The sequence below is a fragment of the Pseudonaja textilis genome, chromosome 1, assembly GCF_049901715.1.
Source record: "Pseudonaja textilis isolate UNSWEBS1 chromosome 1, rPseTex1.2, whole genome shotgun sequence".
Taxonomy (NCBI): domain Eukaryota; kingdom Metazoa; phylum Chordata; class Lepidosauria; order Squamata; family Elapidae; genus Pseudonaja; species Pseudonaja textilis.
This window is the reverse complement of record NC_141990.1, coordinates 83,837,084-83,855,710: the sequence shown is the minus strand read 5'-3', so window position 1 is coordinate 83,855,710 and position 18,627 is coordinate 83,837,084. Positions and strand designations below refer to the sequence as shown.

The 18,627-nt window shown below is 38.9% G+C and overlaps 1 protein-coding gene across 3 annotated transcripts in view; it reads right to left on the bottom strand.

The window, feature by feature from the left end:
* The window catches only part of EPM2A (EPM2A glucan phosphatase, laforin), a 78,298-nt gene that overhangs the window by 43,773 nt on the left and 15,898 nt on the right, over window positions 1-18,627 (bottom strand). For all 3 annotated transcript variants that reach the window (XM_087939843.1, XM_087939837.1, XM_087939851.1), the window contains exon 2: window positions 9,685-9,859. In XM_087939843.1, coding sequence (XP_087795969.1) covers window positions 9,685-9,859 — 175 coding nt within the window. The remainder of the gene's footprint in view (window positions 1-9,684; window positions 9,860-18,627) is intronic.

The window sequence follows — 18,627 nt, the reverse complement described above, 5'->3', positions numbered from 1 at the left end:
ACAAGAAAAAAAAATCTGCCTCTGCGTCCCAGCAATTTGCCTCCTTGCAGCAAACAGCAAACAGCTTGGTTAGCTTCAGCACAGCCTGATTTAAGATGAGCAGCTGATTGGCAGTTGGATTGGCCACCCAGGATACTGCCCATCAGCTGTTTCAGGTTCAGGGGATCACTACCGCTACCTATCGCTGCTGATCGTCGCTGCCTGGAACGGGCCAAAAATGGGGTGTGCTGAGGCTGAAAATGAGATGTGTGGAGGCAGTGATAGGAAGTGGTGGCGATGAGTGGTGGCGATCCCCTGAGCCTGGAACAGCTGATGGGCCAAGTATAAACATAGTTATGAATACATGAAATGGATACATATAAGAAAAATAAAAAGAAACAATATGACATGGGATGGTAGGCACGTTGGTGCGCTTATGCACGCCCCCTACAGGCCTCTTAGGAAAGGGGTGAGGTCAATAGTAGACAGTCTAAGGTTAAAGTTTTTGAGGTTTGGGGAAGAAACCACAGAGTCAGGTAGAGTATTCCAGACATTGACCACTCTGTTGCTGAAGTCGTATTTCCTGCAATCAAGATTGGTGTAGTTAACCATGAGTTTGTATCTATTGTATGCTCTTGTATTGTTATGGTTGAAGCTGAAGTATTCATTGACACGTAGGACATTGCAATATATAATTTTATGTACTATACTTAGATCAGACCGAAGGCAGAGTAGTTCTAGGTTTTCTAGGTCTAAAATTTCAAGTCTGGTGCATAAGGTATTCTGCAACGAGTAGAGGAATGGAGAACTCTTCTTGTGAAATATTTCTGGACTTTCTCAACTGTGTTAATATCAGTTACGTAATGCCAGTTCCAGACTGATGAGCTTTATTTAAGTATTGGTCCAGCAAATGTTTTGTATGCTCTAGTTCAGAGGTCTCCAACCTTGGCAACTTTAAGACTTGTGGACTTCAATTCCCAGAATTCTCCAGCCAGCTAGAATTCTGGGAGTTGAAGTCCACAAGTCTTAAAGTTGCCAAGGTTGGAGACCTCTGCTCTAGTTAGTAGTGTGATATTACCAGAGAAAAAGCTACGCAGGATTAGATTAACAACATAGCCTTTTTGGCTATGTAGTTACAGTGGGGTCTAGCACTTAGATCATAACTTGGGAAGGGTGAAGCCCCCCACCCTTGCTTGCATGATTAATCCTAAGTGCTTTTTGCAATTTCTAAGCAAAGTTACATTGGCATCCTTCCATGAGTTGAGAGTGAATTTCTACACTGAAGCAAGAGAAACTGTTGCCATTACTTCTGCCATCAATGATTTTAGTTGGTACCATCCAGGTTCTGACTAAAGTGAGGCAAAAGAGCTCCTCCATTTTAGCATCTACCCTTTATATATAACTTGTATCTCTCAATATTAAAACACCAAAGACAATTATTTAAGAATTTTCAATCTCTTGGCGATGTAAATGTATAAAGGATGGTTGGCAAAATGATTTTGGCTTAATTTTCACTGATTTATTTATTATTCACTCTTGCCTCTTGTCAATGTTATTTTGTGCATATCTCTGATTTATACACACACTCAAAGAAAGAGAACACAAATACGTTTAGGCTGTGTTTATGTATGTTTATAGACACATGTATATACACACATAAATATTGAAGCTGCAGAAATGTGTATTCTTACCTCTGGGTCAATCTGCAAATTATCTATAAGCATCTTAATACAGCTGCATATTTCAGCTCATCTATTTGCATGTAGTATTTAATTGTATGATATATCGGGGTGAAACGCCACTGCTTTGCTTTGTGGAGTGACACTAATTGCTGGAGGGAAATAGTGCCTCAGCATGGAAAAAGTAAGATGCTCCACTTCTCAAAAGCATGGAGGCTGGCTGCCTTGATCAGCATCAAAACCTTTATCAAAGTGAAGCACACACAAACCCCTCTTTAGTCTTCAGACCTAATATTTATGAACCATTTGAGTTTTGAACAAGTGAAATCAGTAGCTAATTTTCAACCAACTTCAAAAGGGAAATCCCACTTGCCTGTGTTAGAAACAATAATAGATTATTAGAAAGTTATTGAACCTATTTTAATTAGGGCCAGTAGTCAGACTCTTTAAAAAAAGGATATTTACACAATGTGATGAGTTAGACCACAATTATTTTTGTTCCCTAACTCATCACATTTTATCCCAATGATTATTGGATATGATAATTAATTTTATCGTATAAGATTAAGAACTGGGCATCAAAACTTTATTCCCAATGTAGGACCTGCAACAATTGTAATAACTGTGTGATTATTTTAACTATAGAGCATCACATTGGCTTTCTGCTCCTACCATACGGTTCACTAAACTCCAGTTAAAAGTTATTCCTTTACCCTTTCATAGTGCCATGTTATAATTTTGAAATAAAAAATACATTCTAGAGACACTTAGCTTTCACATTTTTTGTTAAACATTTAACTAGATGTTACATTTGAACTTAATTCAAACTGAACAAAAAGCAACGATAACGAAGCATGTTAGTCCCCTCTCTATCTTTTGAATGAATAATTCAGTGTGATATTAATGGCAACCAGAAATTTTAATGACTCTCATAGAATATCGATGAATATGCACTAGCTGAAGCTTTTGGCTAGGACTTAGATATTAAATAAAGCATGTACTTTGGTGGATATAGTTTTGGCGGATATAGTTTTTTAGCCTTAATGGGCTATCCAAAATACTTTCCTCCTTTACTTGATACTTTCAAATGAACTTTGAGCATTTTATCTGTTAAGCCAGGTCTTGGGTTGTTAAAATTTATTTGGACAAGGTGGATCTTGGGTTGTCATAATACATTTGTTTTGCCTTCTTCATCTTGACATCTCTGAATTAATAAATGGTTCAACCTTGAGGCAAGAGCCTGCACCTTCTCAAAAGGAACAAAAGTCACATACAAGGACAAATTTCTCATTGTGCACAGGCAGCATTCTTACTGATACGAATCCTGTTTTATCCAGTACTCTTCTATTAATTTGTATGTTATTTCCTGCTTTTATTTACTTGCATATCACAAGGTAATGGAATTTTTAATAACACTCAGAATGAATTCATAATTTCTCAGTTTGTTGTCAAGGGTTGGGAAAAAAAAAGTTTGAAGCAAAGTACTCAGCAGCATATTATTAATCCCATAAAGACACAGAGGGAAGATATATTCTGAGCATGCTGTTACAGCACTCTAATTGGAATTACTTCTTAGTCCCCAGCTTAAGTTGAAGGAGCAAATGACAGTTCCTAAGCAGTTGGAAAGTGAAACAGCCAGTCTCCTGAGAATACCATTTATGACTCTCCGGATTTTAAGCATAAAATAACACATTTCAAAACAACAGTAAAGAAACCAGGTTCTAGTTTTCTCTCAGACAGGGAAACCAGATGGGTAATTTTAGGCTAACCAATCTTTCTCAGCTTTTTTTTTTAAGTCTGTCTACCAACCCACAATGGATTGCTCTGGTAAGTTACAGTCATAACTTTCAATGAAGAGATTTTCACCTTTTAAAGGCTTGATTCAGACTAATAATAATAATAAAAACTCAATACATTTCAAACCTGAAACTTTTTTATGGGGTAGTTAAAAAATAACTTTAAAAACCCCTGCCTACTTTCAATTAGCATTTTCACTTAAGTTGGGTATTTATTTTCAAGAACTGTATTTGATGTCCTTATTCAGGTAGTCCTCAATTTACGACTAATTGAGGCTTCAACTTTAGTCATAAGTTGTGACAGTAATAAAGTGAGTCACTATGTGACTGCACCTGATTTTACTATCTTTTTTTTGCAGTGGTCATTAAGTGAACACAGTGGTTGTTAAATGAACCCATTATTCAATATGGGGTAATTTTTGCCAGAAACCAGAAAAATGGTGTAAATCAGTCACGTGACCTTAGGATGCTGCAAATGGCTGCAAATTGAGGCCAGTTGCCAGGCACCCAAAATGGCGTTACTTGACTGTGCAGGGGGCTGGGGGGGAGGCAAATGTTGGAACTTTGAATCCAGGCCATAACTCCCTGTTTCAGAGTCCATTGTAATTTAAAACAGTAAGTAACAGACTGGTTGTAAGCCAAGGATGACCTTTAGTTTCATGCTGCCCAGATTTGCCTCCAAAAGCTGTTACTTAGTTCTGCATATGTATTTTATGGTAGATAAAACAAGATATAGTTCACAGCTAAACTTAAGCAGCTACGTCGTTCCAAAGAGGAAGCCTACAGAAAAGGTGACAGAATGCTATACAACCAGGCCAGAAACATATTAACAAGAGAGATCAGAGCGGAAAAAAGAAGCTATTCTGAAAAGTTAAAGCATCAATTCTCAACAAATGAACCAGCAAACATGTGGAAAACTCTTTAAAACATCACTGGCTTCAGTAAACCTCCTTCCCAGGTAGAAGGAAATCAACAACTAGCAGATGACCTGAATGTGTTTTACTGCAGGTTTGAAAAGAAATTACAGCCACCTATCTCCACAACCCACATCTCAAACACACCAACAACAGCCAAGCCTCCTACAACTGGCCCCAATCCATTGGGCTCACAACCTCTGGTGATCACAGAAAAAGAAGTGCAAGATCTATTACACAGACAGAAGCCAGGAAAAGCACCAGGGTCAGACAAGATAACTCCTTCTTGCTTAAAAGTCTGTGCTGACCAATTGGCCCCCACCTTCACCCGAATCTTCAATAGATCACTAGAGATGTGCTTTGTTCCTTCCTGCTTCAAACGTTCTAGCATCATCCCAGTGCCAAAGAAGCCCTCCATCAAGGAACTGAATGACTACAGACCAGTTGCTCTAACATCTGTAGTTATGAAAATCTTTGAAACGTTTGTGCTGTCCCACCTGAAAACCATCACGGATCTGCCGTTAGATCCCATGCAGTTTGCATACTGAGCAAAGAGATCGACAGATGATGCTGTTAACATGGCTCTGCATTACATCCTACAACACCTTGAATCTCCAAATACCTACGCAAGGGTCCTCTTTGTAGACTTCAGTTCAGCATTCAATACCATCATTCCAGACACTCTTCTAAGTAAATTAAACCAACTAGTGGTACCTGAACACACTTGTAAGTGGAAGCAGACAGGAAGCAGCAGGTGAAGCTAGGTGGAATCACATCCAATACTGTACAATGAGCACAGCCTGCCCCCACAAGGCTGTGTGCTATCTCCACTTCTCTTCTCCCTATATACCAATGACTGCATCTCAAAGGACCCATCTGTTAAAATACTGAAGTTTGCTGATAACACAACAGTGATTGGTCTCATTTGAGACAACAATGAATCTGCATACAGAGGTTATACAACTTGCCTCATGGTGTAACCAGAACGATCTGGAACTGAACACACTCAAAACCGTAGAAATGGCGGTAGACTTTAGAAGAAACCCTCCCATACTACCACCTCTTACAATACTACAGACAACACAGTATCAACAGTAAAGACGTTCAAATTTCTAGGTTCTACTATATCACATGACCTAAAATGGACACCTAACATCAAAAACATCATCAAAAAAGCACAACAAAGAATGTTCTTTCTGCGCCAACTCAGAAAGCTCAAACTGCCCAAGGAGCTGTTGACACAGTTCTACAAAGGAATTATTGAGTCTGTCATCTGCACCTCTATAACTGTCTGGTTTGGTTCTGCAACCCAACAGGACAGACACAGACTTCAGAGGATAATTAGGACAGCAGAAAAAACAATTACTACCCACCTGCCTTCAATTGAGGACCTGTATGCTGCGGGAGTCAAAAAGAGGGCTGTGAAAATATTTACAGACCGCTCACATCCCGGACATAAAGTGTTTCAACTCCTACCCTCAAAACGATTCTATAGAGCACTGCACACCAGAACAACTAGACACAAGAACATTTTTTTCCTGAAAGCCATCACTCGGCTAAACAAATGATTCCCTCAACACTGTTCAACTATTTACAAAGTGTACACCACTATTATTGTTAATCTTCTCACCACTCCTTATCACCCATCTCCTCCCACTTGACTGTTTCCTGGTATGATTTGGGTGTTGATTGTACCCTATGACTATCATTAAGTGTTGTACCTGATGATTCTTGATTCTTAACAAATGTCTTTTCTTTATGGTACTGAGAGTATTTACGCTAAGACAAATTCCTTGTGTGTCCAATCACACTTGGCCAATAATGTATTCTATTCTATTCTATTCTATTCTATTCTATTCTATTCTATTCTATGTTTTTGATTGCTGCTACCTGACTATATTGGGCAAGGTGATAGTTTTCTGGTAAAACTGACTGAATTTTATTCACATGCTGCCACCTACACTTACATTGAGATATTCTAAATTAAAATAACTTTCCTACAAAAGATGTTTTTCTCCCCTTTCCATAATAAGTACAAGTAGTCCTTGTTTAGCAACTGCAATTGGGATTACAACTTGGTCATTAAGCGAAGCATAGGCTAAGTGAACTGTGTTTATTATGGTTTTACTTCAGCTTTTTTTTTTGCTTTACAGACTTGCAAATGTCATAAAGATGAGGACACGTTACAAAGTTACTTTTTCATCACTGTCTTAAGTGCTAATGGTTGCTATACAAGGAAGACACTAAGTGAGGACTACTTGAAGATAAATATTTCCTACTGCTTTACTAGATAGCTAGACAGAAGACAGGCAGCTACATTTCACGATATACAAAGAGCAAATCCAGGTACTTTTCTCATGACTTCATCTAATTTGTTCCATATTAGCCAGCTTCAGTCACACTAGGGTTACAAGGCTGCAAGCTGCCTCTGCTGCATGACAGATCACTTTCTCAGAACAAAACTTTGTTATTTTCCAGGGTCCCTGTAGCTTCTTTTAATCTGATATCTATTACTGCCTGACTTTCTGACCCAATGCTTTTATTTCTTTCTTTTCCTGTGGCTACTTTTTTGTTTTGGTTCTTTCTTCCTGACAGTGAATTTCTTACCTCATATCTTTGTCTCTCTTAATTCACTTTAGAATTCAATGCTACTACTGCTGTTAGTCAAGAAGCTGAATGTGGAGATCAGCATCTACTTACAGATATTTGTGGAAAGCCACTGAGGACTTTGTTCATTAAAGCAATAAATATTTTAGTTTTGAAATACAAAAAGGAGGATTGCTTGATAGTGCTAATAAAGAAGACAGTGCTCAATGTTAAAGGTAATTGCTGAGGTTTTTAATCAGATAATCATTCAACAAAATGTCAAGTACTGTTAAAAGTACGTCAATTACTGGCAGTTTTTCATATTGACTTTTTCCAATTATTAATCTTTCCAATGGCATTGAGGATCAAAGCAGATGGTAGCACCTAGCTGGCCTTGGGTGATTCCAAAAGAACTAAGCAGTTTTGGTTAGTTGTTGGATGAAGACCACCAGGAGCTATAAGAGTGGGAAGCTGAAAAAACACACACATAAGCAATTATGACAACATTAATTTTGTTGCCCAAAACTATCTAAACCATCAAGATACAATTTAAGGGAGCTTTGTATTTTTTTTAAGTATTGGTAAACCAGAATATTTATCTCTGAGATTTGAAACAAACACACAAGATCTTTGGGTAAACCTGGAGCCAACTTTGTTGGACTGTACACCTAATGCCACAGGAGATACATGATCCTTCACTTAATCAGGCTGTGTACCATGTAGGCTTAATAAGTCCCTGAATTGCACCTGGAAGTTACTAGTAACTTCTTGGGAAGCATAAGTGTCACACAGGCACACTAAAGCATGCCCATCATTCTCTATGCCACTGCATTCTGAAGCAGTTGAAATTTCCAAGCGGTCTTCAAGGGCTCATGTAATGCATTGCAACAGCCCATGAAATTATTAGCGAATTATTGAATATATGAAGGGGCTTCTAATCTAGGAAAGGGTGCAACTGAGGAAGATGAAGTTGTGCAAAGACCCTCCTAAGCATAGCTGCCACATGCTCCTCAAGAAGGAGCTGTAAGTTTAGAAGTACTCCAGATTGTGTGTCATCCTTAAATGTGGATGTTCAATCCCAATCAAGACCAAAGGTAGAATATTTCCATATCTAGATGGCCCCAATAGCTACTCAGTCTTGGTAGGTTGAGTCAGATCCTCCTTATCCAAACCTCCATGTCTTCAGGCCCTGGGATAGTACCTCAACAGCTTCCCCTGGCTGGCTTGAGGTTGAAAAATATAATTGTGTATCATCAACAAATTGTGGATACCAAATGCCAAACCAGTGGATGCCTTCAAGTAGCATTTTCATGTAGATATTGAATAAAAGGAGAGACAGTTGAGCCCTACAGCACCCCCCAAAATGGAAGGGCCTAGAGTACAACCCCTTCATCCAAAACAAATACTGATTGAAACCAGTCCCAGAGGAAGGGACAGAGTTACCAAAGAACAATGCATGCTACCCTATCCCAAAATACGATCAACTGCAGACAAACCATCTTCTGAACAGCTTTCCCTAAAAGGAAACGATTGGAGATAGCCCTACAGGTACTTAACAGTGTTGCATCTAGGGATGACCTTTTGAGGAGGGGGCACACCATAACCTCCTTTAAAATAGCAGTACTTCCCAAAGAGTTTGACACCATAGCATCAATCCAATCCCAGGTTACTTGCTTAGCCACTTTCACATTCCAGAAGGGTGGCTGATCCAATGAATAGGTGGCCAACCTGATAACTGTGTCTACTTCTTCAGGAGTCACTGATTCAACCTCATTGTCAGCTTTGGAAGTCACATTAGCACCAGAAGCTTCCATGCTGCCATAGTCTTGTGCTTAGGAATTTGGGAGGGGGGCATTTTATGGAGCATATGTAGTTAGACATAATAGCATTCTCACTTAAAGTCAAGGTCATGTTAACTCTGCACTTGGATGAGGAGTGGTTGAAGGGATGTTTCAGGTTGGAATGGATGGTGATTGGGGCATGTGATGGAATGATGGTGCAATGGATGGATTTGTAATTTTTAATTATTGGAGGAAAACCTGGAACTTTCAGATTCAGGTTTTCCCAGATGTGCCAGCATGACAGCTCAAATAAAATAGAACTTTGAGAAAACGCCTGTCTCGGAGTTTTGCTATTGGCGTTTGGTTTTCTGGAACGCTGACACTCATCCTGGATTGCACCACAATATCTGACCCTAGGCATCTCAGCTGGGCCTGTCCAGTCAGAATTCAAATTGCCTATGCTCAGTCAAACTCACTCTGAACCTTCACCCAAAATACTCCAAGCAAGGTGCTTCCTAGGATTTGCACACATGGAGAGGCAATCCAAGACCCCAGCCACCTGCCCATTTCAAACAGCGACTAAGCCCTTGGTTGAACTTTCCACCAAGACTTGAGGAAAATCTCAAGCTTTCTCTGGAAACTCTTTAGTTCTGTGAATCACCAGGGGTGGGCTGGCTGAATGGGTCCTATATCCCTCCAAAGAGGGATGATACCAGTGAACCAAACGACAATAGGAAAGAGATCTGAAGTTTTCTTTTTTCATTCCTCCAATATGGAAGAAAAATTGGAATATAAACTGCAGAATGATTTATATCGATAATATGAACAGCTTTCTGACAGGAAATGTTGGAAACTACACATGTTCAGCACATTTTTATGTAAGACCCCACCTAAGGCACACCTGTTACAACCTAATTCACCCTGCAGCATATTTTTGTTTCTTTGTTACCTGGAGCAGTGAATAGCTTGATGTCCAGCAATATTAAAATAGAAATCAGTTGTATGTTTCATTTCATCTGTATGCCCAGAAACTTCAATCCAGTGTCCTATTGGGAGGCAGTAAACTCCATCAACTAAATTGCAGGGATTATAAATGCTGGTTCGATCATGGTGGGGTCCATTACCTAAAACAAGAAGAAAACACACACACCACAATTCAGCAGAAATCATTAATTAAATTATATTTGGAAAACAGAATTTTCCCACCCCTGGAAAAAACTCCCCTCACATCCTGTGTGGGTTTTAAAAAAGTATATGGCAGGCCATTTTTTCAGGTTTGCAAACAAGCCAGATTAAGATTATTTAAGACTTAATGATAACCAGTTTTTGTACATAAGTATCTAACATTTTTAGAAGATACAAAACAAAATCTCTTTTAACTATAATTTTTGTTCCTAAGCTAAAAAAATGCATTCTGAATAACTTATTCACTATACACTTTTTAAAAACCAGTACTATTATATATTTTAAAATGTTTTTATTTCATTTTTAATATTGTTATTTTTCTTACTCTAAATCCATTGCCAGAAGAACTATTTAGAGCAGATAACTGGTAAATTATGCTCCGAATTAAGGTAACTTGAATTCTGGCAACTATAGGCACTAACAGTCCCAGAATTTTTAACACAGTTGGCATAATGTTCTCCTTGATTTCTTTCTTATGAGCATTCACAGTACCATGTGCTGTATAAAAAATGGTACATGTCATGATTTGGAACAGTTTACTTTTGAAGCTATTGTTTTTTTAAATTCAGAAGTCTAACAAATCATATTGTATAACTTCCAGTCAGACTAGCTGAGATTCAGGGGAAATAAGATGCAATCTAGCCAAAATGACTAATTATACCAGAAAGGCAGATTCGTGTGTATGTAATATCAAAGTCAATTAAAACAAGCTGTATCACAATTCTGTACAAAAGAGTCAGCCCTACAAACCCAAAGACAGATAAAGATTAAAGAGACTGGAATCATATTGAGATCCAATATAACCTTTACATTTTTTATGATTCCCAAAGGATATCTAGGACCATTAACAGAATATAAATTCAGATGAAACATTTATGATACAGTAATAATCTCTTTTGCTGCAGAGCACATCTCTCACCCAATGTTCACTTAGAAATTAAGCCTGAGCTCATTTAGGGTCTCCTTTTAAGAAACCTTTTAACATGCTTTTCCATAAATCTTTTGGAACTCTAATTAAAAATAAAATAGTTTGGAGGGTTTTTTTCATTGTTGGTCAACATTCCTGGACAGCATCATCATAGTACTAAACACCGTGGTTGACCTGTTATTGTAGGGCTCTTCAGAGGCTGATAGACAGGCTACCATTTTCTACACAGATTTCCATTTTGCCTTTCTCAGATATAATGCTTTAGATATTGAATTGAACATAGGCGGAAACTGGATATAAGCTCAAGCCCTATCTCCAGCATGGAACCTGATTAGGTGATGTAGGTTTAATCTGTTATTCAAATCATAATACTTAATGCTGGCTTTTTGTTGGGAAAAAATTAAAGAGTGGATAATATGTACCATGCTTTGAGCTCTTTATGGAGGGATGGGGGTATAAACCAAATAAAAAATAACCGAATAAACATAAATACATACATCTCAATATTAAAAATATTTATTTAATATATATCTAGCCTTTTTACTTAAGTAGACTCACCGTTGCTAACAAAATTTCTAAAATCATTCACTAAATTAACATTAAACTTAATTAATAACAAAAAGCTGTACAAAAAGATACACAATTACAATTAATAGAGAGCAATGGGGCCAAGTATAAATCCCTAGAGTGTTCAGTCTATAGCTTAAGTTTTTGATATTGTGAGCATCTTCATAAGAGTTTGTCTTGCAGATCATAATTGTCAAATAGGTTATCAACAGAAGACGAAGTCCCTCAGACTGTGAGGCCTTAAGCTATTTTAAGATTTTAAAGGTTAATGCCAACATCTAGAATTGCACCTGTTAAGCCATTGATGACCTGTACAGATCTTTCAGTATTAGCATTATGTGATCTGTATACCTATTCCTACATTTAGCACAAATTGAAGCATCTGGCTTTTTATAGGTAATAGCTTCGGTACAGTACACTGTAATAAGAGGAACTATAACTAAAGGAATGATAAATGTAAAATCTAACCGTTCATGAAGGAAAAGTTAGCTATTCTTAAGCAAAAGAATGGCAATCGCTACCAAAACTAAAGTCAATTAGAGTTGCTTCTCTGATTTAATTATTCATTCATTTACCAACTCCATAACAATTCTCAGTGACAAACAATGTACAACTCGATTACTGTAAATAAATAATAAACCTGCTGTTGTTAGACACAAGCTATGGACCCAATTATTCAACATACCCATTTCTACATCCTGTTTCAGACTACATTAAAATAAAATTTAATGGGATCAATCAATGATACTTGATTATGCATTCTGACCCTTTAAACATATTGAACATGTACTCTTAAAAATACGTATAATAGATGTTTCAGAACCTCTGGGTATTCTTTAATTTACACATTTCCCCTACTTCCACTGACAAAAATCAATCAAAGTTTCCATCTACTTTCTCTTAAACATGTCAGATGCAAATGATCACATCCACATATGAAAATCCAATATATTGCTACTCATGCCTATGCACAGGAATATTCCCAACTAATGGTAAGCTCCTGCTTGGAGTTAGATAAGGATCAACAGAATTCCAGGGTGGTTGGACTTAGTTCACTTGTGGCTACCCAGGGATTCCAGGCTGATCCCTCTTTTAAATCCACCCCCAAGTTCTGCCAGTCCTTCTCCCACAGCTAAATAATAAATGAAATCATAACAGAATAAAGCAACAGTTAAACAAAGCAGGCTGAAAGCAATTGACAAACACATTTCTATTTCTATAAGCCATGGTGGCGCAGTGGTTCGAGTGCAGTACTGCAAGGCTACTTCTGCTGCCTGCAGGCTGCCTGCCATTTGGCAGTTCAAATTTCACCAGGCTCAAGGTTGATTCAGCCTTCCATCCTTCCGAGGCGAGTAAAATGAGGAGCCAAATTGTTGGGGGCAATGTGCTGACTCTGTAAAGCAGAGGTCGCCAACCTTTTGGACCTCAGGGACCACCAAACTCATAATTTAAAATTCTGGGGACCACTAATATGAATTTTGACTGATGGTGGCTTGCTGACATTGGTGGGAGAGAGAGAGAGAGAGAGGCATTACTGCCTAGAGTCGGACATGACAGGATAGGGGAAACCTTTACCTTTTATATAAGTTGTGTTATATACTTGAGCGAGGACCACCAGTTGGTGACCACTGCTGTAAAGCACTGTAAAGCATATAAGTCTAAGTGCTATTGCTATTAACAACTTTAGCTTTTCAGTTTCAGCGAGCATAAGAGGGATTTTATTTATTAAAAGAAACCATTAAGATAATATTTAACTTCATTCACAATTATGGATTTGGATAAAGTGTATGACACTCTTCCTTCTCCCCAATAGTGCCTTGTGCCATGTTCCACATTTCAGGAGAAACCTCCAATCCTGCTAGAGATTTTTCAGGGAGGGGAAATTTGAGATTCAGTTCTTATAGTTTCCAACTAGATGGAGCAAAAATGGGGAAGGAGAAACTAATGGTCTCCTCCTGGCTGTTCCCTACCCTTTGAAACTCCACCCCAACCAATTATATTTCAAAAAGACTTTCCAGTCAAGCGAGAGATGTGTGTTTTCCCATTTTAAGAAGTCCCATTTACTCGACACTGGAATCATATTTATAGCTGGTCCTTGGTTACGGTATTAACGGGAATTGGAGCTGGAATTTCTGCAATGTGATAGTAAAGTACAACATCATGTGACTCAATTGCTTAGTAATGGCAATCCTGGCAATCCTTGTTGCCATCAATCAAAAATCGTGGTTGTTAAACCCCAGGTGCTTGCAACCAAGCCAGCAGTCAGTTAAGGTATAATGTGAAGTGTGAACTAAGCATGGGAGGGGGGGGACACACAGGGAGGGCTGTTGCAAAGTGGGGGAGGGTGCGAGTGATAAGAGCAATTTGCAACCTTCCATGCCAGATTCCACATTGACTTTGCTTGTGGGAAGCTGACAAATGGCAATCATGTGACCGTGGAACACTGCAACCATTGTTAAGTGTAAATTGCCAAGTGCCCAACCCACGATCACATAACTGCGGGGATACTGAGATGGTAGGAAGTTTAATGACTGGTCATAAGCACTATTCGTTCGGTACCGTCATAACTTTAAATGGTCACTAAAGCTCTTTAAACAAAGACCACCTGTAGTAGAATGCTTAGGTGGATGACTTTAAATCAGTCATGTTGCTAAGAGCTACCTTGAGGTTCCCTTTCAAGCTCCAAAATTTAGTGACTGATCCCTTTGTTTCACCTCAGAGATGAGCTATTTTCCCTGGATTGGGCCAATAATTTATTTTCCTGCCGGCTGAAATAACACAAGAAACCTTCCAATGATGTAGTGATGGCCAAAAAAAATTGTTCATTTTTTGCCATTAGGGGATTTTTAAAGGGTGAATGATATATATCCTGGGCAGCAAGTCATTCCCATGTCCACTCTTAAGATCTCAAAGCAGCCTCAAAAGATCAATAATCATGCCGCTGAATTTGATGAGTGCTCTATTTTCTACAGACTCTTGTAGCTCGGTAGCACAAAGCTCTCCTCCTTTTCAAGTATCATCCTGAGCTAGGCTGTGAAAGATTGTACCCAGATCAGAAAAAGCTTTCTAATTTTCCCTCTGCTCAAATAGAGATTTTGTTTTACGTTTACAGATCAAGAAGGAACTTACCTCTAAATTCTATCACGGAAGCCATTAAAGCCATTTCAGATTCCTAGAGATTTGGGAAACTATTTTGACCAAAGCTTCCTTGATTTAAAATGTATGATCCCCCTACTACAACTTGGAAATATACAAGCAGAGTGATTTTGAATATCTTCTTGTAATTGGGGTATTCCATATAGTACCAAGCTGTTCATGAAGGCAGAGAAAAGCAGCAAAAAATCTACATTCCATTATTAAGAATTTGGAAAACCAATTGTTTCTATTGATCCAGTGATTCTGATGGCATGTCAAGCTCGAAATTGACATATGTGTAGCCATTTTATTTAGCCTTATTATATATTCCTTTTCTTTCTTTCTCTTTGCTGGTTATGGAGGGGAAGGGTTTTGGGCTTGCCACATGCCTAAGGTGGGAGGAGCGGAGATAGAGAGAGTTGTTTAGGCTAGGTGATTCTTCTTCCCATGGAAACACAAGCTGACCCTGCTGAGGCCTTGAGATGGAGATTTATGACACCAGGCAACGTTGATTTACTTCTATGGGAGAATGTGACTTTTGGGAGCTGTTTCCAACTTCCAATATTATGTGGTTGTGTCAGATACAGAATTACAACAGACTGCCAATTTGATGCTTTCTTAAATAAAAGAAATTGTTTTGGAAGATGGACTTTGCTCTTTTCTTTTTAAATGGATTTCATCACTTGGAAACCTGACATGGTAATTCTGACATCAGTGTCTAAGCTGTAGTCTAAATTTATAATATTGAATGATTGATTAATTGAGCTGACCAACTTGGAAAAAATGCAGGTCCAGGTAGTATACAACAATTGTGGGCAAGTAGTTCAAAGTTTCAATTTAAATATTATTGTTGCATCTTTCTGAAATGTTTATCAAAGGAATATAAATTGAACAGATATGTTCCCCTTTCTTGCCATTGCATGCCCATCCCTCAACAAATTACAAATTCTCCTCATTGGATTTTTTCTCTTGTCTGTTGTGTAGACGCATATCCAGCCTGTGTCACACAATTCTTTAACAAGTGGTTTACTTTCTGTAAATATTTATGGTAAAAATAAATAGTTTTTAGTTCCAGCTATTTCAGCTATTGAACTGGCTTTCTATTCAATTAACCTACTAAAATCTACCTAGCGCACATCATATCTATCAATATATATATATATATATATATATATATATATGTGGATCTTTGGTTGTTCGGGTTTTTCCCGTAAGATTCGAGTATCTAGGCAACGTTTCGATGAAGTCTCATTCATCATCTTCAGGCTTCTGTCTCCGGCTCTGTGCTTTTCAGAGTAATGTGAGATTGCAGCTGCTTCCTCCTTTTAACTGCCAGTGGGGGTGGGACTTGATTGGGTGGGGGCTTGGCTGTGTTCTGATTGGGTGGGGGTGTGTTCTCATTGGTAGGGGTTTGGTTGTGTTCTGATTGGTTGGGGGTTAGCCGTGTTCTGATTGGTTGGAGGCGTGTTCTGTTCAGGTGGGGCTTGGCTGTGCTCGGTTAGTCTTAGTTGCTGGGGGATTTGAGCTGGTGAGTTGTGATCTTGCTGTTTGGCTTCTAGTTCGTGGTCCTGTTGCATCTTCATAGTGGGTGTCGGTTTGCTTCATGTATGGCTCGGAGGGGTTTGAAGTGGGTAGTGATGCAGCTGCAGTGCAGCTTCTGGTCCATGGTCGTGTCTCATCTTCTGAGTGGGTGGGAGTCTGTTTTCTACATGGAAGTGTGGTGGTGGCATCTTGTGTGGCTCTCATGGGTGTGGGTCTGGTGTCCTTCTTCATGTTAGGTACTGCGTCTGTTCATGAGGGCGGGTTTCCAAATGGCTGGAAGGCGGGAGGTGTCATCTCGTTTGTTCATGCTGTGTGGGCGTTTTTCTATCTCTATGGCTTCTCTGATTATTCTGCTGTTGAAGTGTTCGGTTTTGGCGATAGTTCTGGTATTTTTAAAATCAATTTCATGTCCTGTGGCTTTGAGGTGTTGGACCAGGGAAGAGGTCGTTTCTTCTTTTTTGATTGAGTTCTTATGTTCTTCAATGCGTGCACTTATTCTTCTGTTAGTTTGTCCAATGTATGTGGTAGGGCAGGCAGTGCAGGGATTTCGTATACTCCTTGGTTTTCTAATTCGATTTTGTCTTTGGGGTTTCTTAGGATGGTGGATATTTTTCTGTTTGTGCAGAATGCTGTTTTGATGTTGTGTTTTTGGAGGATCTTGCTGATTTTGTCTGTAGTGCCTTTATATATGGGAGGAGGGCTTTGCCGTTTTCTTGTTCTCTGTCTTGGATTTTGGTTGGGGTTTCTTTTTGGATTAGGTGGGTAATTTTCTTTCTTTGGAATCCATTGGCTGTAAGTACGTTGGTGAGAGTGTGTAGTTCGGTTTTTGGTGTTGTTCATCGGCTAAGCATTTTGTTCTGGAGATGAGTGTCTTGGCTACGGAATTGATCTGTGCTGGGTGGTGGTGTGAGAGTGCATGTAGATAGCGGTTAGTGTGTGTTTTCTTCTGGTAGATGGTGTGTCCTAGGGAGCCATTGGATCTTTTGTATACCAAGACATCTAGGAAGGGAAGTTGGTTGTTGGCTTCTGTTTCCATGGTGAATTGTATTTTGGGGTGTAGGCTGTTGAGGTGTGTGAGGAAGTTGTTCAGTTTTTCTTTCCCATGTGGCCAGATTATGAAGGTGTCATCTACGTATCTGAGCCAGAGTTTGGGTTGTGGTCGTATTTTTCTAGAGCTTGTGTTTCAAAGTGTTCCATGTAGAGGTTAGCGATGACAGGTGAGAGGGGTGATCCCATGGGTGCTCCTTCTATTTGTTTGTATTTTTGTCCATTGTAGGTGAAGTATGTATTGGATAGGCAGTGGTTGGTTAGATCTAGGATGTGCTTGGGGGGTTGTATTTGTTTTGGATGGCTGTCAAGGCTTCTTTTATTGGCACTTGGGTGAAGAGGATATGACATCGAAGCTTACTAGTAGGTCGCTAGGTTGTAAGTTTTGTTTCTTTATGATCTCGATGAACTGGAATGAGTTTCTTACGTGTGAGTTGATGGATTCTGCATAAGGTTGTAGTTGTTTGGCGAGAAATTTGGCTAGGTTTTGTAGAGGTGAGCCTATGGAGCTGACTATTGGTCTGAGTGGGGTTCCTTCTTTGTGTATTTTGGGGAGACCATAAAGCTTGGGGCATCTGGATGATTTTTCTCTGGGTATGATTCGTTGCTGGATATATATATATATCTGTATTTCATTTCTGAAACAAAACATCCAATATCAGCCTGGATGTCTTATGCAGAGAGTTATTTCTATGCCTAAAAAGATCAAAATAAAAGTAAATGGCAAACATTAGAAAGCAAAATAATGGTTTCCCTCAAAAGTTACATTACATTTGAGATTGGCTTTTAAAGTCTTCATTGTTATTCCACTAATGTTCAAAAATTCTTCTATGGCATTTGCTTGTGTTAAAGAACAAAGAAATCACAAAAGTCTGCCTTACAGATCAATCTTTGTAAATAGTACTCTATTCAGTGCCTAAGGACTGCTCATATAGTCATAGCTGAAGTGTAAGAAAGACGATCAAGCTGGTATATCAAAAAAGAGTCACTGGCTTTATTGCAAAGCAGATTAAAACAAGGTTCTCCGAACAATGTGTAGCTCATATAGGAAAGAAGAACAGACAAGAATATAGCAAGAGAGCAAGATATGATCAAAAAGCTCAACCTTCATAGCCAAAATCTATCATAGAAAAAGAATGTCTCACATGGTGGTGGTGGGTAAGTTGGGAATCAAAAGAACCTCACTCAAGTATATAATACAACTTATATAAAAGGTAAAGGTTTCCCCTATCCAGTCATGTCCGACTCTAGGCGGTAATGCTTATCTCTGTTTTTTAGCTGAGGGAGCCAGCATTGTCCGAAGACATTTCCGCGGGTCATATGGCCCACATGAGATCACATTGCAGCACAGAGCGTGTGGTGAAACATGGAACTTTGTTATCTTCCCACTGAAGTGGTACCTATTTATCTACTTGCATTTGCATACTTTTGAACTGCTAGGTGCACAGGACCTGGGGCAAAAACTGGAGCTCACTCTGTCATGCGGCA